Source organism: Alligator mississippiensis, chromosome 4 (genome assembly GCF_030867095.1).
Source record: "Alligator mississippiensis isolate rAllMis1 chromosome 4, rAllMis1, whole genome shotgun sequence".
NCBI classification, from domain to species: domain Eukaryota; kingdom Metazoa; phylum Chordata; order Crocodylia; family Alligatoridae; genus Alligator; species Alligator mississippiensis.
The window spans coordinates 149,281,872-149,308,547 of record NC_081827.1 but is presented as its reverse complement, the minus strand read 5'-3'; the positions used below and the strand labels follow the sequence as shown (position 1 = coordinate 149,308,547).

At 48.1% G+C, this 26,676-nt stretch overlaps 2 protein-coding genes across 3 annotated transcripts in view; one reads left to right on the top strand and one right to left on the bottom strand.

The window, feature by feature from the left end:
• Nucleotides 1-20,513, top strand: part of LOC102570188 (transient receptor potential cation channel subfamily V member 6) — a 63,107-nt gene extending 42,594 nt beyond the window's left edge. For both annotated transcript variants that reach the window (XM_006271798.3, XM_019488527.2), the window contains exons 5-15: nucleotides 2,933-3,031; nucleotides 4,133-4,308; nucleotides 5,052-5,198; nucleotides 6,018-6,230; nucleotides 7,788-7,874; nucleotides 7,957-8,033; nucleotides 8,210-8,375; nucleotides 10,935-11,001; nucleotides 12,013-12,281; nucleotides 12,766-12,872; nucleotides 18,504-20,513. In XM_006271798.3, coding sequence (XP_006271860.2) covers nucleotides 2,933-3,031; nucleotides 4,133-4,308; nucleotides 5,052-5,198; nucleotides 6,018-6,230; nucleotides 7,788-7,874; nucleotides 7,957-8,033; nucleotides 8,210-8,375; nucleotides 10,935-11,001; nucleotides 12,013-12,281; nucleotides 12,766-12,872; nucleotides 18,504-18,813 — 1,718 coding nt within the window. In that variant the 3' untranslated portion in view covers nucleotides 18,814-20,513. The remainder of the gene's footprint in view (nucleotides 1-2,932; nucleotides 3,032-4,132; nucleotides 4,309-5,051; nucleotides 5,199-6,017; nucleotides 6,231-7,787; nucleotides 7,875-7,956; nucleotides 8,034-8,209; nucleotides 8,376-10,934; nucleotides 11,002-12,012; nucleotides 12,282-12,765; nucleotides 12,873-18,503) is intronic.
• A 663-nt stretch (nucleotides 20,514-21,176) lies between these two features.
• LOC102567866 (ephrin type-B receptor 5) overlaps nucleotides 21,177-26,676 on the bottom strand; it is a 113,029-nt gene continuing 107,529 nt past the window's right edge. Inside the window, exons 15-17 of the mRNA XM_006271790.4 lie at nucleotides 26,366-26,559; nucleotides 25,060-25,215; nucleotides 21,177-21,730 (exon numbers count right to left, since the gene is read on the bottom strand). Of these exons, the coding sequence (XP_006271852.1) occupies nucleotides 21,622-21,730; nucleotides 25,060-25,215; nucleotides 26,366-26,559 (459 nt within the window). The 3' untranslated portion in view covers nucleotides 21,177-21,621. The remainder of the gene's footprint in view (nucleotides 21,731-25,059; nucleotides 25,216-26,365; nucleotides 26,560-26,676) is intronic.

Here is a 26,676-nt window from a genome sequence, read left to right as displayed (position 1 = left end):
TGAAACACAAACAGAACTGAAATGCAAAGGGACAGATTGTGCAAGTCCCTTCCTCTTAGTGAGCAGTATCTCGTGACAGAAGTTCCTCCTGCTTTCAGCAGGCCTACCCATAGAGCAGTGATTCTCAACCAGGGTAACACAGAGCCTTGTGGTGCCTTGAGATCCTTTTACAGGTGTTAAGTGGTGCCACACATGATTCACAGGTCAATCCCAGAGATTTCAAACAGGAATCAATAATGCCAAAACTATTCTGACCTGTTGTAGACCTTCTGAATTCTTTGCAACAGAAGAAATGCTCTTTCATTTTTCCATAGTCAAAAAAATAAGTGAAAGCTTACAGCTGACATTTTCCAAGCAGCCTTTATCTAATAAGGGGTGCTTGGAGTCTAAAAACATTGAAACCCACTGCCATAGAGAAAGACAGCAGTTAGTGTCAGCAAGGTATTCTCAGTCTAGCCATGGAATAAAATGCAGAGGGCTCTGAGCTGATGATACTGTTCATTCAGCAAAAGCCTCCATCTAAAAGGATATGATCTGAGGCTGCCACAGAGTTTCACTCTTTCTGAAGTGCAGCACTGCAGATACCAGAGGACTTTGCCACAGTATGTGCACATCTTCATTTTTTCTTCATCACACTGACTTGCCCATCCACTCTCTCATCCCTTCATCTCTCTAGCATCCAAGTTTTATCATCTCATTGTCTCAAGAAGCCTGAACCACAGAAGGAAAGGAACTGTTAAAAAGAGTGCAGGGTGTCTAACAGAGACATTTTTTACAGTGAGGAAGTGTAGGTGAAATAAGAGGACACAATCCCTAAGTTCAAGGACCTCAGGCTGTGAAGTATTTCTCCCAGGAGATTAGCGGAAATCTTTAAGTAGGGGTCATTCAAAACTGGAAAGAGAGTAAGTGCTGGAGGGCAATAAAGAGGTGGAGCAGAAGTGTTCGCAGTGTACTTGGTGACAAGTGAGGTTGTTCCTTAACACATGAGACTGGTTTGTCTCATGCACCAAGCTCACCCTTGCAATGTTATGAATCCTCCTGCTAGCAGCAAGATAGGGAGACATAAGAGGTCCCTAACTAAAAACCTACAAATCCAGCAAAACTACAGGCCAGCAGGGCTTTCTGTTCCCCAGCTAGTCAGCTGAATTACCCTTGCAGGGCAGGGAGTCCTCTGCAACACAGATAGAGCTGGACTGAAACAGGACTTTCCCACTGTTTAATTCCACAGTCCATTTCTCCAGTGGCATTTCTGGCACTCAGTGGATGTAGCTCAGAGTTGCATGATTTTCTCCATTAGCACTCTGTTGCTTTATCACAGCAGATTCTCTGGCCCACTCTGTTCTTGGGAGGCTTTATGCTTCTGTTTCTGGTGGTAACCAAACCATGTGTCAGAGGGAAATTTACTATCCTTTTTTTAATGAGCCTTCATTAATTTCAGTTTAGAAGAATTTGAAAAATCCTGGAAAGACATGTGTGCATGTCTGTGTGTGTGCACGTGTCTGTCTGTGTCTGCATCCACGGGCACAGAGGAAAGGTGCATAGAATTCCACTCTCCTAATCCACTTTTTCTCCTGTTAGAGTTCAAATCCCCTCCCACAGAAACTTGGCATCCTTGAACTTGCCGTCCCTGAGGGTTTTTAATATTCTCTTGAAAATCTGCTGCTGGGCCATTGTTTAATCGCCGATTGGGAAAAGCAAGAGAGCTTCAAAAAGAAGGGCACTAATCTCTTCATGTGATTGGTTTAAAAGAGAGAGAAAGAGATTTAGCCAGAGATTTTCCTAACAAAATCCACTGGTCCTGATCCTTCCCTCACTGGTGCTGCTGTCAGTAGAAATCGGAGCATTTTATGTCTTGCTGTCAGCAAAGCAATTTTGTCCTCTTAGGGTGAAAGTCACCCCCATGAATAGTGCATTGCAAAGCTGATTCACTCCTTTACATCCCACTTACGCTCTGCTTTGAGGTCTTAAGTGGTACTGAAGTGTTACGCAGGTAGTGTACTGTTTCTTTGCACAGAGTGAAGTTCCCTTTCCTTGAAACCTAAGCCTGCACATCTACATTTGTCATGTTTTTCCCTCTTAACTCCAAGCTGTCTCAATTAAGACCAGCCTAAGCATTTCCTCTCCTTCCTGGGAGATTTCCCTTGTGGAACTCGTAAACAGTTAAGGCTTCTATTTCTATGGGTTCTCGCAATTGTGTGGCTCAGACCTAGCTGTTTTAACCTTTCCTCCTAATCAATTCCTCCACTTCCCAAAAGGTGATGGGCAGACACTGGTTGTGCATTTGTTTTCTGAAGACACAAGGGAAAATGGCTGTGGGAGGGCCAGTATTAAACCCTGGCTCAATCTGGCTTGTTCCTGCTACCATGCCCCTTACTGTGACTCCATGGAGTCCCAGTTCTTCAGCCTCTAGCTCATGGCAACTGCCTCCTCCTGCTCTTCCTCCAACAGCCCCACTGCGTTCTCATTCATACCAGGATCCAGCTGCAAACTATATTGAGTTCCAGTACTTCATGGATCTGCACCACTCAGCCTCAAAGTGCTTGCTGCTTCCTGCATGACCCATCTAACCCAGCACCCTCCAGTTGGGTGACATTGATCTTCTCCCTCTTCTGTCCCACTATTGGGGCAGGAGCCCTTCATTTGGGATCTTTTGCTTTAGGTGAAACTTCCATCCATCTCCTTGTGTCACCTGCTGTTCCTTTCCTATGAAACAATCTGTATCTTTCCTCTCACCCTGGCAGAGCTTCTTGATCTTTTTTCCCTTCCCTTTGGGGTAGTTCTACAAAGCACTTTTGGATGCAGTGGGCAGAGGAATTTCAAAGCACACTGTTCTTGGGGGTGGAGGAAAGAGTGCCTTTGCTTGGGATTGTTGTTGCTTCCTCTCCCAACTCTTGGGCTTAACTTTCTGCACTCTGTTTCCTTGCTCTTATAGGGGAGCATATTTTATCCTTTGCTGCCTGTGGAGGAAGTGAGGAGATCGTACGGTTGCTCATAGAAAATGGAGCGGACATCAGAGCACAAGATGCCCTGGGTAAGATGCCACTCTCAACGTGCTTTGAGAGCAAACTCTGAGTCCCCCTTTACGGGATTGTGCCTGAATTTGGAAACCTTACACATGAGGCTGAGCAGGTCTGCTGAAACACAGAAAGGGGAGACAGTGATAAGGCCATGACTATACTTGCCAGACCTTTCCATAAAAGCATGGTCCAAAATAAGCCTTAAGGGGATCTTGGGTGGTGAAATGGGGCAGCATGGACTGTGCGTGAGACCCAGAATGAGGGCAAGCTGCAGGTCTGCCTATGTCCAGCAGGCTTTTTAGCGGTTTCCCTTTAGGTTCACCAGAATTGTAACTGGCCAGTCTGTGCCTTGGGCAATACTGCACTGCCTCCCCACCCCATCCACCTGCAATACCCTCACCTTACACACTGTATATTCCCTCCTCCATCCCATCAGTGGGCATGACAGAAAAGTGGTGTCGGTGCATGTGCAGAAGCAGCTGGGGGTTTACTGCTGGGGGGAGATGTCACCTCCCTTTTGGCTGTCAATATGCATAATGGGGGCAGGAGAATGAGGTGCCCCCCTCCACTCCATTTCAGCACGCCTGCCTTAGGCAGTGCCCCGGATTCATGCCAGGCTTGCCCAGTCATCTTTTGTTACTGAAGTTCACTACCCCAGAGTCCTATCTCTGCTCTGCAGCAAGGCACATCACAGGCAGCTTGACTATGTGAAGAAAGAAGGCAAGAACTAAATGTTTCAAAATAATGAAAGATACTAACTGAGCCCTTGGGAGGGAGAAGGATTGCAATTAGTGAGGCAGTGATATCCGAGGTGTCTAGATGGATCTGTTTCAGGATCACTTGTCCTAAATTGGAACTTACACAGACACCTGCATAGATAAAACACCGCCAGTCTATAGAGCTTGCTGGAGTTCGAAGAACTTTAGCTGGTAGCTGCTTTCCCATAATTTCCCATTGATCTGTTCATAATGTGCAGTCACACAGAATGCCAATGAGGCATTCAATGAGGCCAGGGCAGGGTCTGTGTTCTGCTTGTCAGAGAATCTGCTAAGATCAGTAAGTGATTGCTTTTCCCATCTCAATCAACATCCTCTCCTCATATCCCCCCATGACAGGTAACACCATTCTTCACATCCTGGTTCTCCAGCCCAACAAGAACTTTGCCTGCCAGATGTACAACCTGATCCTCTCTTATGACAAGGGTGGTGGGGGGCTGGAAGCCCTGGACTTGATCCCCAACAGTGAGGGGCTCACTGCATTCAAGCTGGCTGGGGTGGAGGGCAACACTGTGGTGAGTTTGTGCATGGCACTTGACTTTCCTAATAGTAACTGATGTTGCTCGGGCATTTCCTATGCAGACAAAGAATCCCAAAGTGTTTTACATATGGACCTTCTGGGATTCACTTGCCCACAGGGGCCTTGGGGTAGCGGGGTGGGAGGCAGTAGGCAGTGAAACACAGCTGCTGCTCTGTGTCGGTGTCACCAAAGGCCAGTGTCACTGGAGGGGAAGTGTACTGTCTACAACCTACACCCCTAAACCCCTTTCCTCTGACACTGCAAGGGGAAGTATGGGGCCACTGGTTCTGGGCTGCTTCAGGGTGAAGATCACCAACCCCTGTATCTCTAGCAGCATGTCCTGAACCCCAGAGAGGGATCAGCAGGGATTTAGGAAATAAAACACCTCCTCTTGAGTACCCTGTCCCATGGCCTTAGGACATTGGCCTTTGGGTGAGCGCTGGTTTAGAGGAGAGAAGAAAGGAGCCCTTTTTCCACCACAGATGGCTTGGTTCTCATTGGAAATCCCCCATCCACAAGCAGCATATCCATTTCAAATGTACTTAGCTTGAGAACCTGATGAGATCACAGCCCAACACCCTGCCTGCAAGGCTTTCATAGAGGAGTGTTCTCAGAGCTTATTTTAAGGCAAGCAAATTTAAAGTCCTGAGATGTTTTCAAAGGGAAGGTAGTTTTGGCAAATGAATTACAGCCTCCCACAAGGGTGTCTGAGCCAGCTCTTCCCTTTTTGCTGACCAGATGTTCCAGCACCTTATGCAGAAAAGAAAGCACATCCAGTGGACCTTTGGCCCCTTGACCTCCACCCTATATGACCTCACGGAGATTGATTCCTGGGGAGATGACCTGTCTCTCCTGGAACTCATTGTCACCACCAAGAAGAGAGAGGTATGCTGGGCAAAGCAAGTACTTCAGCTGTAATGTATCCCACTCATCTCAAAGCATTTCAGCACTCTAGTAATCTGGTATGACAGAGCTCAAGGTGGAGTGTACTTTCATATGGGCCTCAGGCTGTTCTTAGAAAAGCTTATTATGATCAAGGGTGGGCCTCCCTTCTTCTTTAGTTGTGTAAGTGGACATTTTTGGATGTCTATAGGGCACTGCTCTTACTAACACATCCAGAATAATTCTAGTGCTGGACATACGTATGTACTCAGACTGGCAGCAACAAAATGTTCATTTGTCATGACTGTGTAGTCCTTCATGTGTGCAGGGCTGTGTGTCCAGGAATAGTGTATCTTAGGAGATCCAAGTGCCAAAAATGCCATGTAACAAGCAAAACTGGACACTTATGGGGACCAAGAAAGAAAAGCACTTCAGCCTTGTGAGTGTCCAGCAGGACTGTGGTCCCTGCCTCTTCTCCTTCTACACTCCTCAGTTTTTCTGTTTTTGGCAGGGCAGGATATCCAGTTACTTGCAAAGTGAATGTACCAGCAACGTGCTTTGGACCGGTTTACTGGCAGCTTATTTTCTACTTGTCAGTGGGGCAAATTCTGACCTGTTCCCACAGCCTATGCCTCCCTCATTCGAGTCATTCCTCTGCACTTGGCAGGTAGAAAAGTACAGGCACAAGAGTGGAAGGGCCCATTCTTGTTCAGTTTATCATACAGCGGTACTTCACTGGGTGCAGGCAGTGGTTCGTTTGTGAGTTAGTTTGTTTCTTGAGCAGTGGACTGGAATGAGATAAGTCTGTTTTTTGTCTCCCAGGCCCGTCGGATCTTAGATCTTACCCCTGTGACTGAGTTGGTGAGCCTGAAGTGGAATAAGTATGGGCGGCCCTATTTCTGCATCTTGGCATTGTTTTATGTGCTCTACATGATTTGCTTCACCATGTGCTGTGTCTACCGGCCCCTGAAACAACGGTACAGCAACAAAACAGATGAGAGGGACAACACCATCTATATCCAGAAAATGCTACAGGTACATTCTGTGCAACATTACATTTCTGGCACCATTTCAGAGCCTCATGCCCTATAAGAGCTCACAGGGGTTTCTAGACCAATGCAGGCAAAATGATCCCTGCAGCCATTTACAGATGCTGTTGCCTGCATCCCTTTTCTTCCCAGGAATTGGGGGTCAGCACTGACTCAGAATCATGGGTGCAGCGCAGGTGGGCACACTTGAGCAAGCTGTAATCCATCTCAATCATGGGACAGTAGATAGGGAAGTGGATGGTACAGCCTTGGCTTCAGGCTGATATTTTGAATATGTAGCCAGTGTGCCCCTCAGGCTGATACAGCCCATATTGAGGTCCCTGCCACCACTGCTCCCAGTGCCAGACTGTTCCTACTTGCATAAAGAATTCTGCGATGGCAGAAGCCCAGGTGTGGTACAGAGGAAGGCAGGATCAGGAGGACAGATGGGAAGAAGGATTTGGCCTATACCTCCATTCAACCAGAGCTAACCTGTGTTTTCTTCTCAGTCTGCCTTTCCCACTTCTCACCTTCTTCTGCTGTTTCTGGCCTCCCCACTCCCTCTTAGTAATTATAGTAATATTATAGTATAATAATAGGATATACTAGTACAGTATATTATTAGTAATAATAACCAGGCACTCTGTGGATCCAAACTACTTGCAACATTTAGGAGAAAACTCTTCCCAAAGTGGTGGTCTCTCATTTTATCAACAGTTTACAAAGGGCACAATTTGAGATACCTCATTAGGAGTGCCAGACACCCATAGCCCCAGCTGACTCCAGTGGGTGCTGCCATGCTCAGCATCTCTGAAAATCAGTGTCCCTGGTATTTCTAGATGCACACACAAATAGAAGGCCCTTTTGGCCCAGACAACTATGCAGTCATCCAGTGCTAGCACTGGGAGTAGAAACCAAGTTTTCCACCTCCCATAGTCCTGCTTGATCCTCTATACCAGGAACATCAAACATATGGCCTAGGAAGGATCTGACCAGTGGAGTTGGGTCATTCAGCCCATGGAGATTTTCACTGCTGCTGCCAACACTGAAGGACCTTCCGTGTTGGCAACAGCAGCAAAGGAGTTAATGCTGCTGCTGCAGCTTCCAGAGCAGCTGTTTCAGCTGCAGCAAGACAGAGGTGAGGTGAGGCCGCAACAGCATTAACTCTGGCTGCTGGTGCCAATAAAGCAGCTCTAGCAGCCACAGTGAGGAGCCCTGCAGTCTGGATTTGGCCCAGTTTAGGTGGAGTCAAGAGCCAGATACTGGTCCACATGTTAGGTAGGCACCTCAGTATGGTTCTATGTCACCCTGTTCAAATCCATGAAAAGTCATGAATGCATCTACTTTTGTAACACAGCCTCATCTCAGCCTAAAGACTGAGTCCCAAAAAGCAGTGAGGAGGAGGAGGACCCACCCACCTTTTTCTTTAACAGTTTTTCAGGGACTTAAGTGGGCGAAATAGGACGTCACACATGGGCCTAAGTGGACTTGAGCACCTAGCAGGTGGAAGAGAATCTGGTTTTAAGGGTCTTCTTAGTTTTTAACTAACTGGGGCCTCTTTCAGGAATCTTACGTGACTCCAGAGGATGATGTCAGGCTGGTGGGGGAGCTCATCACAGTGATAGGAGCCATTGTGATACTAATTTTGGAGGTAAGGGGATCCAGTTCCACTCCATAATCTTGTCTGTGAATGTGAACTGACTGAATCCATTTAAACAGCATGTCCCTCTTAGATTCCAGATATCTTCAGAGTTGGAGCCACCAAGTACTTCGGGCAGACCATCCTGGGAGGGCCTTTCCACATCATCATGTAAGGTGCCACCCCTCAATATTTGATGCAGCTCCCTTTTGAGGTGGACACAGGCTATGGAGTGGGATGGAAGGGGTTCTTGATGGGTAGAGGAGAGACTGGAGGGTTTGCAGGTGGGGAAGTTGTGCGGGTGTGTGGTTCTAATTTTCCTGGCTTTACCTCTTCTTCCTCTGCAGCATTACATACGCCTGTATGATTCTGGTCACCATGGTGATGCGTCTCACCAGCACCAATGGAGAGGTGGTCCCCATGTCCTTTGCCCTGGTGCTGGGCTGGTGCAATGTTATGTACTTTGCCCGGGGCTTTCAAATGCTGGGTCCCTTCACCATCATGATCCAAAAGGTAAGACACTGGCTGGCTGTGAGTTAGAAAGAGATGTTGATAGAGGTGTTGGGAGAAATGAAACCTAAGCAGCAGGTATCCAGATGCTTCAGATCATATCTCAGAAAATGTGGCAAGGTGGAAGCACCTTCCCAGAGGATCCTGGGCTGGGATATGAGTCTTGAGAGAATGGCTTTGGTCTACATGTAAAAGGATGATCTAGGGGGAAACATGGTAAAGTAGAAGGGATTTTACAGATTCACAGATTAACAAAAGTTTAGGGCTGGAAGGGACCTCATGAGATCATCAGGTCCAGCCCCCCTGCTCTACCCAGGAAAGACTGCTGGGGTCAAATAACCCCAGCAAAGTGTGCGTTCAGTCTCCTTTTGAAGACCTCCAGGGTAAGTGCCTGCACCAGCCCTGCTGGGAGTCTATTCCAGAGTCTGGTCACATGAACCGTAAAGAAGATTTTCTTTATATCCAGTCTGAAACCTTCATGTATGAGCTTATGATCATTGCTCCTTGTTTTCCCCTGGGGTGCTTTAGTGAATAGTTGTTTGCCTAGCCCCTAATGCTCTCCTCTGATATATTTGTAAGCTGCCACCAAATCCCCCCAAAGTCCTCTCTTTTCTAGGCTGAACAGTCCTATATCTGTCAGCCTTTCCTCATATAGCTTGCTCTTCAGGCCTCTGATCATATGAGTGGCTCTTCCCTGGACTCTTTCAAACTTCTCCATATCCTTCTTGAAGTGCGGTGCCCAGAACTGGGTGCAGTAGTCCAGCTGTGGCCTCACCAATGCCAAGAAGAGCAGGAGAATAATTTCCTTAGTTTTGCTTGAGATGCATCTGTTGATCTTTATATTGAAGGATAATTAGGATGAAGACATTTTTTAGGCAATTCTCCAAACTGACAGTGGGAAGAGCAAATGAAGAACCCTCTTTCCTAGTTATAGAATATTCCCATACCACCAAGCACTAGATGGATAAGAAACAGGCAGCTTGGGGGAAGTAAACCAACAACCTGATCAAATGTAACAGAGGCACCAGCCTGTATGGAACATAGATCTGATTTGGGATGGTAGGAAGTGAGACCAGGGTAGATGGGCTGATGATACAACAGTAGAAATACCACTGCTGGGTGTAGAGTTAACAATAAGTCTGGACTTTTGGACCTTGAATGCACATGGGTCCATGTAATAACTAGAAAATGCTGAGCCCAGGAGGTGGTAGTGGGTTGGTGGCAGCAGCAACAACAGGATGGAGGTGTGGGGGGTGTGGAGTGTGTCACAAGCCACCTAAAAGAACTAAACAGCAGCTAGAATCACTCCCTAAGCAGTTGTCTGGACCATATAGAAAGAAAAAATGTTGCTGGGGAGGGAAGGAGGGGGCTTATGTTTTGGGCCCACACAATGAAGGGTCTTATTCACTGTCTTCATCAGTGATCTGGAAGTAAGCACAGTAGTGCTGCTGATAAAATGCTCAGGCAACATAAAGACTGGAGTGTCAAATTGAGGTGAGGACAGAGCAGTCATAGTAAATAACCTGGGCTGCACAGTAAAAACAAAATATGTTGTATAGGATAATGGTTCTCAAGCTTTTAAGACTCAAGGGACCCCTCATTAACTGAAGGCACCCTCAGAAAATGCCAACTCCCAGCTTTCACTCTTTTTTTTTTTTTTGATTACGGAAGAATAACAGAGCAATTTGTCTGTTGCAAAGAACCCAGAAAGACCACAACAGGTCAGAATGCTTTTGACACTATAGATTTTTATTTGAAATTTCTGGGTTTATCTTGTGAATCATATATAGGTACTTGCAAAGCCAACAGTGCTAATATTGCATAGCACCCTGTGTAGCCCTTAGAAGGATTTCATGAAACCCAGGGTGCCATGGCAGAATCACTGGTCTAAGACAATGCATTTTATAGATTGATTTGTACACCTGTGCATGTTAGCCTGACAGTGCAATACTGTGTCCAGTTCTGACTTCCACGTTTTAAAAAGAACGTTCTACAATGGGAAAGGACAAAGCAGAGAGAGACAAAAAGTGGTTTGAAGGCTGGAAAAAAATGCCTGGTAAAGAGAAATTTAAATGGCTAAATTAGTTTAGATTCCCAAAAGAATCAACAAGAATCAGCCTGATCATGGCACATAAATACCTTTCTGAGGAGGCAATACCAGACCATAAAGTGTTTTTTAACCTAGTGAAGTAACACTTATGAAGAAGCCCTGGATGGAAGCTGACACCAGATAAATTCAAGCTAGAAATCAGGTACATTCTTTTAATAGGGAGTGTGCTTATCTGATGGAACAAACTACCAAAGGAAATGGTGGCTTCTCCACCCCTTGGTGTATTCACATGAAGTCTGGAGGTCTGCCTGCTTCAATCAGACACCAGATTCAGGGCTCAATACAGGGCTTAGTGGAAGAAATGCTCTGGCCTGTGTTATGCAGGTGGTCAGGCTGTATGGTTCCTTCTGCCTTATTTTCTGTAGACATATGAAAAGCCCTTCAGTCTCAGGAGCGCCTGCCTTCTTTTGCTTTTGTTGGGTCTTATGCCTGCTGCTTTGTTCCACCTGCAGATGATATTTGGTGACCTCATGCGTTTCTGCTGGCTCATGGCAGTGGTGATCCTCGGCTTTGCATCAGGTTGGTGTGACATTATCGATGGAGTCTTTAAGGAACAGCACAAACGCAGTTTCAAGATAGTAGAGGCTTGAGGAGGAAGCTCTTGAAATGTAAAGGACAGGGCTTTATGGAGCAGCTGCCAGGAAAGGGCTGCTCAGACCCTAACTCCCTTTATGAGTTAGGATTGAAGAGAAGTTTTGGAGCTCCCTATGTACTGCTGGTTCTGCTTGGACCTGCGGCCCTGCCTGTTGTATTTTTCCTCTATTTCCTACTCCTTGCTATTTATTTTCCTTGTCTCCACCTTTTCCTGGCTTTTCCTTGCTTCTCATTTCTCTATCTCCTCTCTTAGTGAATTCCCTCAGTTTTAGCCAGCCTATCTTCTCATTTATGGGCTGACATTACCTGCCTGTGAAGTCACAGATTTAGTTACATAGAAGGTAGCCTTTTTGTGGGATCTCAGCCAAGTGGACATGGAGGGAAAAGAGTTAGGGGCTGATGGGCCTTGAGCCCAGTTCTAAAGTAGTAGCAACATCTCAGACAGGATGAACATGTCTATCTCCTCCAGATGGGGGCAGTGGGTGGAAGAAAAGCAGTAATGGTGTCATTCATGCCTTGGCTAGCATGTCCTATGTTGCATGATCTGGGTGGGGTAGCCCCAGATTAGTACCTGCCTTGTCATGATAAGTAATCCCAGCCTGATGTTGCCATGATTATTTTATGCTAACTCAGTCTGATGATGTGATCTATGGATACATCATGAAGTGAGAACATAGCAAGAAGAGCCCTGGACTGCGCTTAGGTTTTAAGTGTGCTGTGACTCCCACAGTTTGTGGGGTGCACAAAAGAGCCATTAAAACAGGCTATGCCTTCCTGCATCTGGGATGAATTCACCTGGGATTGGTGGCCACCATGCTACAGTGTTTGGGCTGGATTCTGTCCTCGTTACTTAATGTAGGTTGTCAGAAGCTGGTGGAGCAGGTAGTGGAAACAGAGCCTTCCTCTCACTTTTCCTCCACTTCTTCTCTCTGCTAGCTTTCTACATCATCTTCCAGACCCAGGATCCTGATGAACTAGGACACTTCTATAACTACCCCATGGCACTTTTTAGCACCTTTGAGCTCTTCCTCACTATCATCGATGGCCCTGCCAACTATGAAGTGGACCTGCCTTTCATGTATGGCATCACCTACTCTGCCTTTGCTGTCATCGCCACCCTCCTCATGCTGAACTTGCTCATTGCCATGATGGGGGACACCCACTGGCGTGTGGCTCATGAGCGAGATGAGCTGTGGAGAGCTCAGGTGAGGGCGGTACATAGTCACAATACATGGGCTATCATACAGAGACTCTTTGTGAGACAGGAGAGGGCAGGGTTGGGGCTCCTGGCTGTGGGAGTGTATGTATGTGACCCAGGAGGGAACGAATTTGGCTTCTGAGAGTCCTTTTCATCTGAGGAGACTTGTGGGTTCTTCCCATGCGGGGAGAGTGGAGTTCTTAGCAATGGCTCTTGTGCATTCATGTGTGTGTCTCTGTATTTATAGGAGGGGATCCTACAATGGAAATAAACTACTGCAAAGGAATTTGCTTCTGCCCAGGACAGGTTGGGTCTGGGAACTTTGCTGAGTGAGACGTGTGTAGGTGCTTCATAACAAGTGACCATGAGAAATAATGTGTCTACACTTGGGCCAGAGATCTCGCTGCGGCTTGTTCCTAGGATGGATGCTTTTCTTCTGGTGTCTCTCACCCCTTTGCTAACATCATTTTCTTTTTTACTGCATTTTGCAGGTTGTTGCCACAACAGTCATGCTGGAGCGGAAACTTCCACAATGCCTCTGGCCTCGCTCTGGGATCTGTGGGCGGGAATATGGACTGGGAGACCGCTGGTACCTCAGGTGAGCCTTCTTAGCTAGCTTAAACAGGTCTTATCAGACCTATTGGGCATCTACATGGACTTGGATGCCTAAGAGTGCTTCTATTCTATCCTGTTCAAGTCCCTGGAAAACTCTTAATGCATCTATCTTTGTTAACACTGGCATCACACCCTTAAGACTGAGTCACAAAACAGCCTAGAGGAGGAGGAGGACCCACCCATTTTTTTGCATTAACTATTTTACAGGGACTTAAACAGGATAAAACAGAAGTGCACTTAGGAACCTTCTGTGCCTCATAGGTGAAATAGGATCTGCTCCTAGCAAAAAAAGCCATAACAAGAACCCCTGTGCCAACTTGCTAGGGAACAGGATGGCATTAACACCCTCACCCCTGTTCTGACCTGCAGCACCCTATGAAAGAAGTAATTTCACAGGGAAAAGGGCTGGGCTTTGACTTGGAGCCAGGGGAGAACAATAAAAATCAGTGATATAAAAGGGCTGTGGAGTTGCATCTGGTCTAGCTCCCATCCACCCACTACTGTGTTTCACCTGCAGCTGATCCTCCATTCTTGGGTGCAACCCAGCCTGTAAGTGTCTCTAGCAGTAGAGCTCCCAGCACAATCACAGCTCCACACTGTGAAGAAATGCCTTCTCACAGGCTGCCCGAACTGCCTCCTCACCCATTTTATCTCATTTGCTCCTAGTTATGTTCTACTGTTGAACCTTCTTAAACAGCCCCTCTGCTGCCTTGGAGCACCTGTTACTGATGACCAGTGATTTGTAGAGCCAGCTTTGCATGGGTCTAAACTGGCCATGGATAATGCTAGGATGGACATTAAGAGAAGGTTCCAAATTATTAAACCATACTGGTTCTAAAACAACTTTTCAGTGGGAGCAATGAAGGCAAAATGCCTGACTGCTCTTACGATGAAGCTTGACCAGCCCCTCAAAGTGATTATGTCATATGTTTGCTGGCCATAGCATAATAGGAGGCTGGACTCAATGACTGAGTGGGCCCCTTCCAGGCTTGCATTCTTAAGTGTCCTGTTAACTTTAGAGATCTTGAACATTTCCACACATTTTTATTCGGCGGGGTACTTTAATTAAAGTGGCACTGAGAGCTGCTCTAATTAAAGCGCCTGCAGCGTCTCACGAATCAGGATCCCTGCACTTCAAAATCTTGGTGGGGTGCTTTAACTACAGCTCGTTCGACAAACTTTAGTTAAAGTGTCCCCACTGCCATTTTGAAGTGTGGGGATGCTGACACACGAGATGTGGAGGCTGCTGGAGCGTGCTAATTAGCACACTCCAGCAGAGGACATTAATCAAGTCTGCTCCGATGCACTGTAGTTACAATGTGTCAGAGCACCTCCCTGCACGTGTATAAGCACCCTGGTAACAGCAAAACATGATTGTGTTTGCGTTATCCCTGCACAGAATGATCTCCCTTCTCACAGAGCCCAGTCCTGCCACAAGAAAAGGGAACACACTGATGTTTGGGATGCTTGATTTCACTGTGCATTGCACACTGGGGATTAATGAGTGCTGTGATGAGCAGATGGACACAGAGAGCATTGAATTTCAAGTCTATTTTGCTCCATTCAAACTACTAAACCCAGTGTTTTCTGAGTTGTCTTAAAAACTTATTTCCTAGGGTACTCTAGCATGCATCCTAGATTTGAAGGAAATCTGTGCAGTCACTCAAGTGATAAACATTGTAAACTCACTGGTTTCCCTACGTGTGGAGCTAGGAAGTTGTTTGCACATGCCTTGTGCATCTTTAAGCCGGTGCCTAATTTGCTGATGGGTGTGTTGGATCCAGTTTGCATGCAGTCATAACATTTTGTTAATTAAAATTAATATTTCTCCAGTCAAGGAAAGACAGTAGTTCCCAGGCAAGCTGTATCCAAGCCAAGTTTCAGACCACTGACATTTTTGCTGCATCTATCTCCCATGAAATCACGTGTATAATAGGAGGAAGTGGGGGGGACATTTGGGTTTTTTTAAATCCTATTTTTCTCCCCACACTGAACTTGACAACAAATGAAGACATGTTTTCCTAACTTTCCAAAATACAACAACTCCCCCCTGCACCCTTCATCACACAGAGGCTAAGTCTGGAAAATTACTGCAGCCCTGAAGGTGAATCATTTTTGAAAGTTAGGAGCGTGTGAAAACAGCAGGTTGTAATGGCAACAGTTTTGCAACATTAATTATATCAGTAGTCATTATGCATCCACTGTAATTAAGGTTTTTTTGATAAGACAACAGTGAAATGTGGGCTTACTTAGAAAAATTGCTGTGTAAAAATGGCCCTTCCCTCTTGACCCCAGTAGCTGCCAGATGTTGATTCCATTGGCAGCTAAAACCAGTTTTTATTGCTTCCAGCCTGCAGAGCCAACCAGCCCAGTTATATTTCTTCCTGTGCATCATTGACCAAAAGGTTTCTTAAGTGTCAATGAGTGTCAGCCCCTGCAGGGGTCTATTGGCAACAATGCATTTGTACAGGTGTCACCAGAAGGAAAGTGTGAGCACTGGTGGGTGGCATAGGAGTAACCAAAGACTAGCTTGGCTGGCAGACCCTTGATTCCTGGTGCCAGTGTGTAAGCTGGAAGGAGTGTTTTTTCTCAGCGGATGAGTTTAAAGGGTTGGCAGCATAAACAAACAGTGTTGTCCTTGTAAACTGATCTCTTTTGATCTGGAGTCAATGGAAGACTATAAATGGGGCCCTGTGTTTATTGAGTCACTTTGCAGAGAAGAGCTCTCTGAAGGGAAATAAAAACAGAGGTCTATGCCCTGACATCACGCTGCATTGACTGGCCATAAGTGCCAGCACTCTGCAGGCCTGGCCAAGTGAGGGACAGCATCTGTGGGTACATGAGAGCATCAGGGGGGGAAACGCTTACACCCATACACTTCCATTTCCCCATGGAATAAGCTGAGCAGGGGCTAGGGGAGTAGGATGTGCCCCCCTCCCTCCTGCCCACTTCTCCCTGCCCTTTTTGTTGCATAGCTCAATCAGGAGCATCATGTCTGGATTTTATTTATAGGGCCTAACAGGAGCCATGGTTTGAAGAGGGACATGTACACCAGGGGTGCTCAACACCCACCCCATGGGCTAGATCCTTTCCCTGGAGCTGTGTCATCTGGCCTGCCAAACTCTCCATGAGTCCAAAAATTTGGTGGTGGAGGAGTGAGGGTAGCATTAATTGCCATTCCCTTGCTACAAATTTCCAGACCTAGGGGAGATGGGCCAGATAATGTGGCTCAGGTGCACAGATCTGGGGTGGCATAGGCCAGGTTGAGGCAGGGGTGAGCCTAACCCCACAAGAGATCTGGCCTGCAGATCAGTCATATGCCTCTCATCTGGCCCACAGGGCCAAAAAGTTGAGCACTACTGGTATAGACAATAAGCTGTTGGCTTTTTTCACTTTGAATGAGCCTGGAGTCTTCCCCGCTGCACTTTCTGCAGTAGGTCACAAGGGAGAGGAGTTGCTTTCCAGAGAGGTTCAAGAGCAAACTGGCCATAGCCTGGGGAAACGGGTATAGAAATTTCACATAAGCTCCATGGAGCCAAATTAAAGCAACATTGAAGTGGAACAGCTTCATGCTCCAAGCAGGGAGGGTCCATGTACAGTGCAACAGAGTGGAAATGCTGCAAGGGGAAGTACTGGGTTACTTCAGTGTAGGACTTCAGCACAGCACTATGCTGTGCACCAGTCATGGTATGTAGATGCTGCTTTGCGAGATTGTCTATCAGTAATCTCCAAAGTTTCAAACCTAGACACTGTCCACCCTCTCCAATGTGCTCCCTGGACAAGGGAAATGGGTCTTGTGGGGCATCTGCTGCACACATTTGTGCATGTGGAAGCCCCTCTGGAGCAGAACTTTCTGAACCCAAATCTTTCTAGCCTTTTGCTCCACTTATGTACACAAGTCTCACTGAATTCACTGAGATCCTGCAACAGAAGGTCCGATATCTCAAGAGGAGTGGTGGGCCAGGGGCAGAGACCTGCTGTAAGCTCTTACTGCTGAAGTCCACAGACTTGGCACCAGCTTTGAATCAGTTTAATGCATGGGTGACTGGTGCCAACTTAGTCATTCAGCAACCGGAGTGCGGGGGTGGCCCTCCCGCAGCCAATCTCACCAACCAGGGAGGGGGTCCCCCCTCGGCCGATTGTAAAGTGGCTGCAGTGGTCCCGGAAGTGGCCACGCTGCTCCCGGAATGGTGGTGGCCGCTTCTGGGAGTGCCACAGCACTCCCACTCTCTCACGAGGGGGCACTGGCCCACTGGCCCTCCTGCCTGCCCCCCCTGCCCATCACCTGATTTCTAGCTTGAATTTATCCTCTCCCTTGTGACCTACTGCGAGCGTGGCCTGTTTGGGGGTGTGCTGGTGCTCTCACGTCACCACTGGTTTCATGGGCTAGAATCTGTGATTCAGAAGAACCGTGGCTCCTCTGAGCTTTTCTTCACCACCCTCCAATTTCCTGGAACTTTCCACATACCTTAGCATGCAGGGAGTGACTGTAGCAGTGGTCTCCCTAGATTTCCTATTTCTTCCCATGTCAACATGAAGAGCTAGCGTGTGTGTCCGTAGGATCTTTACAGAAGGTACACAGCTGTTGGTACAGCACAGAGCTCTGCAGTAAGTCTTAGCACTGAATGATCACTCAGAAAAGAAAAGGTGCCACCAGGAGGCAAAGCGAGGCTGCAGGGCTTGGCACCAGTCCACTTCCACCTAGGCTGGTAGGCAAGAAGCAGACTGTACAGTACAGCTAAGACAGTACCTAAATTAATTTCCCTGAATCCCTCCATGACGAGATGCAAAAACCAGGCTGAGTGCTTGCTGTGGACCTGCCTGCCTTGGACACAAATGCATCATGGCTTCAGTGAGACAGGAGAGGCAGACACAGATTTGCAACTCAGTTAGGCCTCCCCATCCACTTCAGAACGAGGTGGGAAGGGAGTCTTTTTGCCTAATCTGCTGTCTGGCAGTGGGACACAGGCGTTATCATCCTGGAGTGGCTCCAGTCACCTGTCAGTGAGAGCACCTGGCAAGACACACAGCAGAGGCGAGTTTAGGGAACAATTTTATGGGTAAATGATGAAACAGCCTGCCCTGAAGGGAAGTTTCTTTCTGTTCTCAGCCAGTGAGAAGTTGGCTGGTGCCCTGAACCAGGAGGGTTCACATCCTTTGCCATATCTGAGCCTTGCCAATGTGATTGTGCCTGTTCTCATTACTCAGCTAAACGCCTGATGCTGCTCTGTGCCTGGCCTCTTGTGCAAATGAGTTCCGCAGGTTAATCATGCATTGTCCACTAGAAGGACCAGATGGTGGAGGATCAGGCATTCATCTTCTCTCCGTTCTGACCTCAGCATGCCCCTGCTCCAGGGAAGGAGGGACACAAACTTCCTTGTATGGGCCACTCCCACATAGCTGGTTCAGCAACCTGCATGCAAAAGGAGTATACGAGAAACCTCTTCCCTGATGCCTACCAGGCTAGATCTCTGCTTGCCAGGGAGTCCCAGTGGGCATTTCATTGTATCACTCATTGTAGGAGTTTCTGCTTCTGTGGGAGGGTCAAAATGGTAAAAGAGGGGTCTTCTTGATGCAAGAGACCTGACCACCTCTGCTTTCATCTTGCCCTCAGGGTGGAAGATCGCCGTGATGATAAGCAGCACAAGATGCACCGCTATGCAGCAGCGTTTACCACCCAGGTCACAGAAGACTTTGACAAGTACTCCGAGAACAAAACAGAGCTGGAGGACAGCGGGCACATAAAAGGCTCTTACATGAAGAAGCTGTCCCACTTCATGCCCTCAGTATCCCCAACCTCATCCCAGAGGAGCTCTAACCGTGGTTGGGAGATCCTGAGGCACAGCACCTTTGGCAAGCTGCAGGGTCATGTCAATCTGGCCATGGAGAAGGAAGACGAAGAGGAGGAGGTCTATCATGTCTGAGCAACTGCTCACCTTCTACTTTAGGACAAGCGATCCCTCTCCTTGCTAGTGGAGGAGGCTGATGTGGTCTGGCACAGACACCATCCACAATAGCTATGGTCCTCCTGTCTACACTCCCATCTGGGCTGCCCATTCCATAGCAGCTCTCCCTTTTGTGGGGTACTGGTGGCTCCATGCCCGGAGTGACACTCAGAAATGGGTTGCATTTCCCACTGCATAAATATAGATGTGTGCATGGAGAAATAATCCCCTGATGTATGACCCAGTGTGTTCCCTCCAGCCTAGGGGAGGTCAGTGGGATTCAAACTGAATTGCTAACTCCCTCTGCACCAAGGACGGAGGGTGGTGGAAGGGTTGGAGAGGGAGTTATACCAGCCTGCCTCACCTTTGCTAATATGCTCACTAGTGCATATATGCACCACCACCCTCTCATGAAGGCTGTGGAAGATGTATCTTCTGCTACAGTTCCAGTAACTGGAGCTTCTCCTCATACAATGGAGCCTGTTTTTATGAAGCAACAGGTGCTGGCTCACCCTCAGGCCATCCATGCTTAGCTGTTGAGCATACTGCATGTAAGCCTGGGGCTGTGTGCTGAGCACCAAGGGACACCATGGAGGGTGATGGGCAGAGACTTTCCAGGTGTGGACTTTCTGACCCCAGGCAGAAGGCTGTTTATTTTCATGCTGGTTTTGTGCTGAAGTACATTTCTGGTCCACCCCAGACTGTTTTTGTTTTTTTTTTGTATTTAACTCTTATTTAAACTCCTCCTCCCTCATTCCTCCCTGATGCAGACAGGCTAATATATGTTACTGCTGTGACACATTGAAGAGTTTGAACTATTACAACTGTGAATCTTATTGGGATTAATATAGTTATTCCCCTGTCGAGGGGGCTTTCCCACCCCCTTCTGAGCCATGTAGGAGTCTTCACTGCCTTTCAAACACAGATTACTTCTCTGCCTTCTACTGCTACGCAGGGGGCTTAACCCTGCATCAGATTAATGGCTGTAACAGCCGTGCTGTTCAAATCGTGGCCCCAGGCCTGATACAGCTGGCAGTGTACGGGAAGGTGGGGTCAAGGCTGCTGCCCATGGGAGGCTGGCAGTTGGACAGGGTTCAAATTGGACGTGGCATTGTGTTGTGGACAGGTACTATGGAGGACCTTGCCATACAAAGGCCTCAGAGAAGCCCCATCTGTCTTGCCCCCACCATTGACTTATCATAAAGCTGGGCAGGAGAGTCGTGTTTATGGACCTTCTATTTCAGCCCTATGTTCAGGTCAGGTAGAGCTCAGCCTCCTCTCTTTTTAGTTCTTGATAGGGGTATCTGCATTGCTTCTCCTGGATCCCAAAGCTCTTGTCCTTTACTCTTGGCAGACATGCAACACCCAGCAAATGCTAGGCTATCAGCTGGAGACACCGCTCATCTCCTTTAGATTTCTCCATGGAGTGATTGTGTACTGCCAGATAATGCACTTTATGGGGGATCCCAGGGGCAGGTACTCCTCATTAGGGGCTGGAACCTTAGGACTCATCATTTCCTCTGCCCGGGCCACGTCTAATTGGTCTGCGCTGACCTCTCATGACAGGGGGACTGTGAAAGGTGCTAGGTATCTAAGCAAATCCATGTTGATCCAGTGGCTGGTTCAGAGTTTGACTCGAGCAGGCTGGCATTTCCTTCCAATAAAGCCTTCCATGTGCAGCCTTTCCCTACTCTGTGGTAATTTTGTCTCCTCTGTTCTAGAAAGCTGGCTGGTGAGGGGGAGGGAAGAACCCCTGCCTCCAGAGAGAACAGCTTAAGAGCACTCTGCTGTCCTCCCCGACATCTGTGGCAGGGCTGGAGGGAACCAGATGCCCCTACTCTCTCAGACACCTTGTGAGGTGTTGAGTTGGAGCTTGCACCACTGCATCCCAACACAGGGCAGAAGGAACTAGTGTCATCTGTCCCCCTCCCTTCCTCCCTGATACCTAGACTTGGAGCCCTCTGCTCCTTCCCACAGTTAGAAGGAAAAAGCAGGACAGAGTTCCACTCCTCTCACTCCTGAGCCCATGAATGGGAGCAATGTAAACCCACAGACCTCCTGTTTTCCCTGTCACCAAAGAAAAGGGATTCTTTTCCCTTGCCAGATCTTAGAGATCTGCTGATCCCCATCTCCAGATAGTATGCGTTTCTGAACCCTCTCTACCCCTTTCCTGACTCCCGTGATCATGCAGCCCAGCCAATTCCAGGACCCTCACGGGCCATTCTGCAGCATGCCCTACATCCCCATACTCAGGTTCTCCGCCAGCATAGAGTAATAAGTGGTGTGCTGGTCCCAGGCCCCTTCATGTCTCAGTAAGAACCTCACATAGCAGCACAACTCTCTTTTGGAAAAAAGAACCCACGCCTTTCTGTTGCCTTTATTCGATGGAGCTTCGAAGGGCTCCAGTCGCAGGTACAGTCCGCTGGAGGCTTTGGGACCTTTTGGCCACATCACCTGGCAGAGAATTGGTAGCAATGTCTCATCCGTCCAACGTATTTTCCAGCTTCTCCCCATATTATAGTAACTCCCCCTCCCCCCAACCCTCTCCCTTTGTACAGTGTCACCCACATCTAAATGCCATCAGTTCTTTAGTTCTGTAGCACCACAGTTGGCTTTCTGCAAAGGTTTGCTTTTGTCCGGCGGAGTGGATGCTTGTGACCCACTCTCTCACAGCAAGCGGTCTTCAGCGATCACCTTGCTGCCTCCTCCTCCCATTTGTAGTGTGCTCTTCTCTCAACCACCAGCCTTTTCCTGGAACCTGAGGTGGTTGAGGGAACAATGTATATGTTACACCTCAACTGGTTCAAGTTGGTTCAGGTGAACTCGCATAAGCTGGATGCTGTTTAGAATCTTTTTCTGGTGACCCACCAGGGTGATCCCAATCCGCTGGATATCCCTGCAAGAGTAAACATTACAGATGAGTAAGGATCTACCCTCTTGGCGATTTTTTGTTTTTTGTGGAAAATGAAAAAAAAAGCAGTTTCTGTGAACCCTGTGAAAATAGCAATCCCTGCAATTTTCGTATGGAATTGCCAGGGGGAAAAAAAAACTTACTAAAAATAAAATGCTGACTCCACAAGTGTAGCTTGTTTCTAAGTGCACCAGCCCTGCCTGCCCTCGCTCTTGTTTGGCCTGCTGGGTAGAAGACCACTGGGGGGGGGTGACAAACAGCAGAAGGATGTTTCTCGGGACCTGTGTTCTCTAATATTTCAACCCCACCTGCAAGATAGTTGGCTTTAAACTTGGTTTATACAGCATGGTCAGACCCCCAGGTGGCTGCAGGTCTCAACACTGTTGTCTCCCCCTAACTATTCAGCAGGACTCTCTGCATGGTAAATAGGGTCCCTATGGAACTAATTTTGGCTGCATGAAAGGAAGCCCCACCAAGGTTCACTACCCAGTCACATGCTAATGTGCTTCATTCAGTGTCTTGTGGGTGCACTCTCTCACTGAGGCACCATGGAAGGGCAGCCAAGTCATCCAGGATGTACTGATGCCAAGTCACTTGTGCACAGTGCCATAGCAAAGGGTGGGGGCGAGGCAAATGGGGCAACTGCCCCGGGCACCAAAGCAAAGGGGCGCCAATAGGTACTGCCCAGCCGGGGCAGGGCACAGGATGGAGCCATGAGCAAGTGGCTCACCTGGGGGGGGGGGGGGGCATGGGAACAGTGGAAGGGCAGTTCCTGCTGCTGTGTGTACTCCTGGGTAAGCATGGGGGGTATGTGCCCCCCAGATCTGTGTGTGGGGTGAGGGCAAGCTGCCACTGCAGGCTTTGCCCTGGGCGCCAAGCTTCATTGCTACGGCACTGCTTGTGCAGCACCAGGATTGTGCAAATACACCTGAAAAAGGGTCTTGTGGAAACACAGATCCCTCCCATGTGCTCTATGGGATCAGGCAACTCTCATAAGCTGGTCACAAATGCACAGCAGTTACTCAGAGTGTAAAAAAGACCTGAGAAAATGTTATGTTGGGGTGTGGCCTTTCTCAGGACTGCTATCTCAAATATCCTCCATGTGCATCACAGAACCATAGAAAAGGAGGGTTTGAAGGGACCTCAGGATGTCACCTAGCCCAGCCCCCTGCTCAAGGCAGGACCATCCCTAACTAGATCATTCCAGCCAGGGCTTTGTTGAGCCAGGCCTTAAAAACCTCCAAGAATGGAAATTCTACCACCTCACTGGGTAACTCGTTTCAGTGCTTCACCACCATCCTAGTAAGAAGATTTTTCCTAATATCCAAACTAGACTTTCCTTGCTGCAACTTGAGACCATTGCTCCTTGTTCTGTCATTTGTCACCACTGAGAACAGTCCAGCTCCACCCTCTTTGGAACCACCCTTCAGGTAGTTAAAGCTTGCTATGAAATCCCCCCTCCATCTGTTCTTCTCCAGACTAAATAAGCACAGTTCCCTCACCCTCTCCTCATAAGTCATGTGCCACATCCCCATCACCATTTTTGTTGTCTTCCACTGGACTCTCTGACTTATCCATGCCCTTTCTGTAGTGGGGGGCCCAAAACTGGACACATTACTCCAGATGTGTCCTCACCAGTGGAGAATAGAGGGGAATAGTTACTTATCTCAATCTCCTGGCAATGCTCCTACTAATGCAGACCAGTAGGCTGTTAGCCTTTTTAGCAACAAGGGTACACTGTTGACTCATATCCAGTTTATTGTTCACTGTAACTCCCAGGTCTTTTTCTGAAGAGCTGCTGCTTAGCCAGTTGGTCCCAAGCCTGTACCAGTGCATGGGATTGTTTCATCCTAATTGCAGGGCTTTGCACTTGTCCTTGTTGAACCTCATGAGATTTCTTTTGGCCCAATCAACCAGTTTGTCTAGGTCACTCTGAATCCTAGCTCTACCTTCCAGCATATCTACTATTCCCCACAGCTTGGTGTCACCTAGGAACTTGCTGAAGGTGCAATCCATCCCACCTTCCAGATCGTTAATGAAGATATTGAACAAAATAGGTCCCAGGACTGACCCCTGGGGCACTCCACTTGATACCAGCCGTCAACTAGCCCTTGAGATATTGATCACTACCCACTGAAAATAGTAATCCACCCAGCTTTCTATCCACCTTACAGTCCATTCATCCAACCCATACTTCCTTAGCTTGCTGGCAAGAATGCTGTGGGAGACCATATCAAATGCCTTGCTAAAGTCAAGGTATATCACATCCACTGCTTTCCCCACATCCACAGAGCCAGTCTTCTCATCATACATGGCAATCAGATTGGTCAGGCATGACTTGACTTGCTCTTCCTGAATCCATGCTGACTGTTCCTGATCACTTTCTTCTGCTCCAAGTGCTTAAAATGGATTCCTTCAGGACCTGCTCCATGATTTTTCCAAGGACTGAGGTGAGGCTGATTGGTCTGTCGTTCCCCTGGATCCTCCTTCTTCCCTTTTTTAAGGATGGTCACTAGATTTGTCCTTTTGCAATCATCCCAGACAACCTTCCCTGATCACTCTGAGTATTCATAGATAATGGCCAGAGGCTCTACAATCACACTAGCCAACTCCCTCTACACCTCAGAAGCACTGCACCCAGCCCCATGGACTTGTACATGTCCAGCTTTTCTAAATAGTCCCTAACCTGTTCCTTCACCACTGAGGGCTGTTCACCATTGCCCCAAACTGTGCTGCCCGGTGCAGTAGTCTGGGAGCTGACCTTGCCTGTGAAGACTGAAGTAAAAGAGGCACTGAGTACTTCAGCCTTTTCCTCAGCATCTGTCACTAGGCTGCCTCCCCCATTCAGTAAGGGACCCACACTTTCCCTGATCTTCCTCTTGTTGCTAACATACTTGTAGAAACCCTTCTTGTTACCCTTTACATCCCTTGCTAGCTACAATTTGAATTGTACTTTGGCCTTCCTGATTTCATCCCTCCATATCTGAGCAAGACTTTTGTACTCCTCCCTAGTCATCTGTCCAAGCTTCCACTTCTTGTAAGCTTTCTTTTTTGTGTTTAAGATCACCAAAGAGTTCTCTGCTAAGCCAAAATGGTCTCCTGCCACATTTGCTATTCTTCCTGAATATCGGGATGGTTTGTTCCTGCACCCTCAGTAAAGTTTCTTCAAAATACAACCAGCTCCCCTGGATTCCTTCCCCCTTTAGACTGACCCCCCAGGGGATCCTGTAGGGGCTCCCTATTCTGCCTGCCCAGCCCTCCATGGAAAGCCCTGAATTCTCAGTGCCCCCTGCATCCAAGCTGGCTCTACTTACTCTAGTGTCATGCGTGAGATGATGTCAAATGTGGTCAGACCAGCCTGGTCAAAATTCTCCTTATAGCGGCCCATCTTGATGGCGTCCAGCCATTCATGGGCACTGGTAAGTGAAGGGAAGTCTGGGGGTGAGTTACTCAGCAGGGGCTGGGATGGCCTGCAAAGGAAGAGAGTTCTCAAGGTTATCATGGCCAACAACTATCAGCCAACAACAATACTTGGTTCAGGTGGCCTAGGGGAGATGGAAGACAAATCCAAAGCCATATGGAACATGGATGGACACTGATATACACTGCACCCCCGTCTTCGCAGCTATGTACTCACCTACCTGGGGTCCTGTGTCCACATTGTCAACAATTCCCTATCCCTCTAAAAACATCTAGACCATGCTGCTCAATCCTCAGTGGTTCCCTCCACACCAGACCCAATCACAGAGACCTGTGGGAAAGCATGCCCAGTTGCCCTGGGCTCTTCAGCACTTGCTAGAACCTGATATGCTGGCTTGCTGAGGGCTGTGGAGGCTTTCCCATACCAGTGAGATGGGGCAAATGGAAGGTAATCCCCCATCAAAGCCCTGCAGCTCTCTAGCTGCAGGACCAGTACCCATCCACGGGCTGCACCCTTTCAAATAAACAGCAAGCAGCTACCTACAGAGTACAGAGCAGTTCTTAAGAGCTCTAGCACTATCCTCCATCAAAGAAAGCACTGATGAAGCAGTAGCCAAAGGCCAAAGAACCCAACATTTCCAGATGGGATCTTCTGGTCTTTCTGCCCTTTGAGCCTGCCCCAGGCTAAAAATCTCTTTATATATCAATGTTTAATAAACTGAGCACAACTCTGAACTCTCCCCTCCCCCAGCCATGGACTGTGCTGCATGGGGCCGAGGCTTTATACCCATGGGAAAATCTCTCTGGGCCAGCAGGACATGTTTCCGTCATCATCTCTGCAGCCATCTAATCCTGGCTGCATCCACCCCCAGGGACCTCCCCGCTGCTGACCTCCTGCATCTGGTTTCATCAGGCTGGGAAATGCAGATGGGAAAATATCAGATGCAAGAAACATGCAGATCCTGGTGTCAGCTGATGGTTCCCTTTCCTCTGTAAGCCCTTCCCGCTGGGTACCTCTCCTCATCCTGAGATCACCCCCAGCCCCATCTGGAAAGTGCACCTGGCCCTGGTTACATTCCCACTTTTTTCTTCCCAGTTGATCTCTGTTTTTAAATTCAACCCCTGGCCCCCCAAATCTTGCCTAGTGCTCATGGTCCCAGCCTGCATCCTACATGCCCCCTGTCCATGGCTCCGTCTCACCTGCTGCTCCCTGTGCCGGTGGCTTTGAGAGCAGAGGGCTTGCGGATCATCTTGTCCAGAGCACTGACTATCTGCTCAAATTTGGGCCTCTGGATTCGCTCCTTTTGCCAGCAGTCGAGCATGAGCAAGTGCAAGACAGTGGGGCAGTCAGGAGGTGGTGGTAGGCGATAGTCCTGGTCAATGGCATTAATTACCTGCAGGAAAGAGAGAACCATTTCAGGACAAAGGCTTCAGCCACAGCCACACGCATGGACCTGTGCTCTCTGTAGGGCAGGAAGGACATTTCTGACCTGCTGCAGACCTTTCTCAAT